At 36.1% G+C, this 6,000-nt stretch overlaps 1 protein-coding gene across 4 annotated transcripts in view; it reads right to left on the reverse strand.

Annotated features, from left to right (window-relative positions):
• ANO1 (anoctamin 1) overlaps positions 1-6,000 on the reverse strand; it is a 166,334-nt gene that overhangs the window by 84,321 nt on the left and 76,013 nt on the right. For all 4 annotated transcript variants that reach the window (XM_019519443.1, XM_019519440.1, XM_019519441.1 and 1 more), the window contains exons 4-5: positions 3,314-3,412; positions 1,515-1,666 (exon numbers count right to left, since the gene is read on the reverse strand). In XM_019519443.1, coding sequence (XP_019374988.1) covers positions 1,515-1,666; positions 3,314-3,412 — 251 coding nt within the window. The remainder of the gene's footprint in view (positions 1-1,514; positions 1,667-3,313; positions 3,413-6,000) is intronic.

The raw sequence follows: 6,000 nt of genomic DNA on the forward strand, positions 1-6,000 counted from the left end.
AAGATGGGGCTGGTAGAAAAGTACTTCTCAACCTGAATGCAAGTTGGAAATTGGATGTGCAGCTATCAGATTATTTTATTAACTGAACATCCCTCATACAATGAATTGACATACTGAGGTAATTTTTACAAATCCAGGAACAAGTTGAACATGACACATACACTGTTATTAAAAATTAAAATATGTCAGTTTTTTCCCTCGTAACAACCTAGCATGCAGCTCCCTTTTGGTATATTATAGCTAGAAATCTACTTAAATTGCAACTTTGTGATTGCCATTTTTTAGTTTCCATGAAAATCTCAATCACCATGAAAAGATGGCATTGACCATGATTTTCCAGGAAAACCAAAAACCCCAACTTAAAAATAAAATGCTGGCTTCCCAGTGGGAGTTAGTGGTTCTGGCTGCTATTGCAGCCCAGGCTCACAGCTGGCCTAGGAGGGGAAGTTGCCAGCTGGCAGAGCGGCACAAAAGGGCAGCTGTCAAGATGGTAGCTACCCTCCTCAACCCTCTCTGCTAATTAGTGCCTTCCATGTGGCCTAGCCCCTCAGCAACCAGCAGTCAAAATGGCAGCCACCCCCTCATCCCTCTTCTTCCCGGGGCCTCTCCACCAATCAGTGTTGAGGGGAGGGGCCACTGTGAAATGACCTGAAATTGACTTTTCAGTCTGTGACTAAGCTGTGAAAATTGCTTTCTCTTGCTGTGATTTAGGTATGTCCCTAATTATAGCCATAAAAATGAAAATAAACATGTACATGGTGCTAAGTTTTAGATGGCTGTGTATGTAGGAGAGGGGCAGTGCAGGAAGAATATATAGGTGTAAACTAAGCCCATGTTATCTTAAATCTCTCTGGACATCAGAGAAAGAGGTCCTGTAAAGTCATCTCAACACAGAAATTATTCTGCCGTATTCTTCCTCTTGTATTTTTCCTTACTTGCATCCATACACAATTCCAATTATTCTAAAGATCTCATAATAAGCCCAAACTTAAGCCTGCTCCTATTGAAATGAATGACAAAACTCCCACTGATTTCAGATCTTGCCTTTTCCTTATAGATTGTATGAACATGAATTACCTACCCATATAATATTAATAAGTGAATCAATTAAATTAATCAACCCACATTCCTGTCTACAAATCTTTCTGAATATTTAGTTTTTGTATTGAAAAGAATCATAGTAAAACGATAAGTGCTACAGTATAAATTTATCTTTATAGTCTAAAAGGCAGATTTGTTACTCTGTTCAAAAGTTTTATCAAATACATGATGACAGCTAAAATGAGCTCAAATATCACAGAATGGTCTTTTTTTTTAGAACCTATTCCTGCACTGTGAACTAAATTAATGTTAACTTATTGAAAAAGAAAAAAAAATCTTAATTTTAATAAGTATTACTGCAGATTTCAAGGGGGTGACATTTTTTCATTAATCTTTCCATGCTTCAAGATGTATTAAAAAGTTGGACTCTGTTGATATAAAAAATGGTATGTTTGGATGAAGCTTTCACTTACAAATGCCGTTTCTCCCGGGAGAATGGGTAGGAGAGGCGTTTCATTGTCTGTGGTTTGTGTTCTGCTACTTTTGGTTGGATGGGTTCTGTTATTTTTTGAATCACAGAATTAATTTTTTTCAAAAGACCATGGGCCTGATTGATCTGATACACCTAAGCAGAAAAACAGAGAAACAAACAATTACAACTTTACTACTTTCAAGTTATCCACAAAAAATGGTGAAATATAAGGAATAAAACTATCATTTTCATCTTCTGAAACAGAGGAATCTGCTATGGCTCTACCTTCTTGGAAACAGAATGGTAAACTTGAGGGAAACTCAAAGTTCATTTATTCTTTAGAAGAAAATCTTGCTTCTTTGCAATTCTAAGTAATTTGTTTTATTAGAGGGAAAACCACAAAGTTTCTCTATGGACACTATTGCAAATTAAAGGTAAAAGTTATTTCTGTGGCCTCTGTAACCTTCTTAGGGGGACAGGAGAAAGTCCTGGAGGATCCACAGACTACTCCTAATAACTGGTGAATGGATTTCCTTTCTGAGCTCCATGATGTATAGGAAGACTTGCATGAGAATATCTTGTAGGGATTTCTGGCACCCTACATCATTTGTAGAAAAGAACTAATTTTATGTATATTCTTCACCAAGACAATTTGGGTTTACCACTATTCTGTGGTACCAGAGATATTGGAAATGCTTTAAAAGCTAAATAAGAAGGGAAGACTTCAAAATCTGAGCCCCACAGTTATTCCTTGAATCTACTCTCTCAAGTAGAAGGTGACCAAATGAATGGGTTTGGTTTGAGCTCATTTCTAGGCACAACTGGGTAAAAGTTCATTTCTCCTTTCTACTGGACTATGACTGAAAGATGAGAAATCTGTGTGCGTCTTTCCCCCTCTCTCCCTGGCCACTATTCAATGAAAAACCCTTTCCCATGTGGTACCATAGCTTTTAATATCAAGGGGCAAAACAGGTTTTTGTTTAAAATTGGAAATATAATTAAAGCAAATCATGTGTTAAGTGAGTTAAGAATGGCTCCTAATACATATTTCAAACCAAAGTATAATTTTAGTTTTGTAATAAATTGCTTTGGGTTTTGAAGCTGCTTCTTGTTCCATTACAGATTTCTCTCTGCAGAGTCTGGGATCTGCACTTAGGAGTGTCATTAAATATTAATTCATCTCTAAGTTATGCTCACTGAGCAGGTACAGATATATATATCTCAAAGATTATATGAATTTTGTCCTGTGATGGAAATACACTATCATTTTTGTAATGACATTTCAAATATTCTGAAGGGTAATTTATTCTATGGTAATTTAGTTCCAGATCTTTTGAACACTTACATTCGTGATTAGTTTCTGACATACAAGTACTCCCTGAACTCGGTGGAACTATTGGCATGAAAAATAGTACTCCCACAGGCCTGTTTAGGATTGGGGCCTTGGTAGAGAGAAAAAAAGATTGTTGTCCATGCAATCTACTCTTTCAAAATGTGTGGAAAGAATGAAATACGGCATAGAAAGCAATCAGAGGGCCAGGAACTCTTGATTTCTCTCCTGATTCCAACAATAATTCTTTCTGTGGCCTTATGGAAATCAATTAGTCCCTCTGCCTCATTTCTGTAAAGGTAAAAAACAAAATAATACTAATTTCCTTTGCAGGATTCATAAATGTTTGACAAAGACTTTGAGGGTGAAAAACCCTATACAATTTTTGCATGTAAAATAGCATACACACATACTTGCTGATGTAGAGGGGCATGTTGTGACTACTGGAGAAAAAGAAAATCAGCACTAACCTTTTTTGTAGGCATTTTCAGCTTCAGAAATTCTGCCTCCCGGCACAAGACATGCCAAGGTGCATGTATTTTTACGAATCCAACCCCATGGATTTTAGTCTAAAACAGGAAGAAAGGAGGAGAAAATGCTTTATAAGTGGTAAAATAAGATGCTGCTTTTCCTCCAGTTTCAGAAATTGTAGACTGAAGAATCAGATTTCATCTACTTCTAAATAACTCTGATGCAATCCTTCAGTGTATTATTTGGTTGACTGACTGCAGGTGCTCATACCACAAATGTTAAATACCATTATTCTCTAACAGAATAACTAGCTGTTTGGAAAATAAAGGGTAATTGCCATGGACAAAGAAAATGTACTTAGCAACTCAATTTAAGTCAAGCACATTGGGACTGTTCCTGTGAAGCTTGAGAGTTAAGGATCCTCAGTAGTATCTTACTGCAAATGCCAGATAACTTGAAGGATAAGAACCACAGTCCCCTTGTAAGAGAGAGCCAAAAAACAGTGGACAATTTAGAGATGAGGGAATCTGATCTTGGATGATAAGCTTCTTAATTAGAAAAAAAAGAAAATATCAGACAATGATTAACAAATATTTCATAATACGAATGTATTTACTGAAAGGCTGGCTAAGCCTTACGTACATTAGTATACAAACTAGAGAGAAATCTTAGCCATTACATTTGGCTCCTATTGATCTGAAATTATCTCAGTTCTTAGATCTGAAGCTTGACTTCAGGCCCTCCTCAAACACATTTTTATTTAAATGTTCACACTGTAATAGTGTTTTTTCATTTATCACTTCAATACCCCAAAGTGAACTGTACCTATCTTTTACCAGTTCAACAGATTATTAAATATAAATGAAAGCATAACTTTAAACAGCACTTCAGTATTATATTTCTATCCTTGCTGCTTTACTAGTTTATACAGTTATAAAAGCTTGTTTTCAGTCTGCAATATTCTGCACCTGCTTTTCAGAAATTCATTACTCAGGGGACATAAATATCTGCCCTTTCCAATATGGCACAGCTTCAAAAAAACATGTATGAGTTTTACTGCACAGAGGCAAGTTTAAGCAACTTAATATACATCTTCTCTTTAACAAATGCTCACTTTTAACTAATATTAAGGCCTGTAACATAACTTCATGGCACGCTATTCAAGCTCAAGCTTTTTGCCCTGCACTCAAGCTTTGGACATGGAATTTGACATAGACGTCTGTCCCTCACATCTCTATTAATTTCTCTTCTGTTTTGTTATCTTTTATTAAAAAGATAGTAACTCTCTATGCATGGAGTCCTGGTTTAAACTCTGAGGCTATCATCCCTGAAAGCAGTATTACACATCATAGGTGGGAACATGCATACAGCCTTCTATTTAAAAGCTGCATGACTTGGCACAAGAGTTCCAGGCTGTTTGCAGGGTTCACGAAAGGCTCCTGTTATTTACATTCAGGAATGTATTTGTATTTTAAGTGTATGTTAGGAATACAGAAGTGGAAAAAGAAAAATAAATTTCACATATGTGTATATTTATAAATATTTAATGGGCATACATCCATATGTACTCAAAACACAGACCTAAAGTGCTTAGCACCACATTTTAGGTCCTGCAACTAAAACTCACAAAATGTTTACCTGCCTCCATTGCAACTTTAACCATATTTCTGGATCACTTAATTAAAATATAGCTGCTTCCTTGGAAATTAATAGAACTATGGCTATCCTATTAATTGTACTGGCAGCACTTCATACAAATCTCAATTATTCTACATAGTCAGTGTCTTTTAATAGAACATATTATTTTTGTTGTGCAGGTGAAAGGATTTATATGATATACTGCTGATCTCTAAACAGAATGGAAGGATGAAATTACATCTTAGATCCATGTGCTTAACCTAGAGCATTTACTAAAGGTTTCCAGGAGCAGATTTCATGCTCTTGGACGTTAGACTGAGGTGCAACAATTTCACTGCTCATAATTCAATAAAATTTGAATTACAGGTGATGTTCAGCCACACAACTCAGAGTGAAAAATGACCAAACTTTCAGGTTTTTCAGAGTTGCTTCAGACTCCATTCTAGGTGTAATAATGCAAGGGCACCGACTTATTTCATTAAAGAGATAATTGTGTAGTTTCCAGAAGAGATCCCAAAATGAGAAACTTCAGATTCAGATGAAGATTTTAGAAATACAAAAATTACTCTAATCTGGGGCTCAGGTCAAATTTGCATTTTTTTTATTTTGAATATTCCCAGAAATTCAGGAGTGTTCAGATCCTATATTCTATTCTGTGCCCATCTTAAAAACTTTTGTAAAGTATATTAAACTATATATTTACTTAAAAGAGAATATAATTTAGCAAGATGACTAATTAGGGAGCATGCTGTATATGCTAAGCATACTCTGTTATATCACTTAGCAATTCTTTGAAAATTATTTTTTCAAGAGAATAATAATACATTTGCTGTTTTCATAGATTTCATAGATTTCATAGATTTAGGGTCGGAAGGGACCTAGTAGATCTTCTAGCCCGACCCCCCGCCAGGGCGGGAGAACAACAAAACCCCAAAACAAAAAACGGGACTCAAATGAGTCCAGCCAGGTAGGCATCCAGCCTCTTCTTAAAGACCCCCAGGGTAGGGGCCAGCACCACTTCCCTTGGAAGTTGGTTCCAGCTCCTAGC

This window comes from Gavialis gangeticus, unplaced genomic scaffold (assembly GCF_001723915.1).
Source record: "Gavialis gangeticus isolate Ggan-Ray unplaced genomic scaffold, GavGan_comp1, whole genome shotgun sequence".
Taxonomy (NCBI): domain Eukaryota; kingdom Metazoa; phylum Chordata; order Crocodylia; family Gavialidae; genus Gavialis; species Gavialis gangeticus.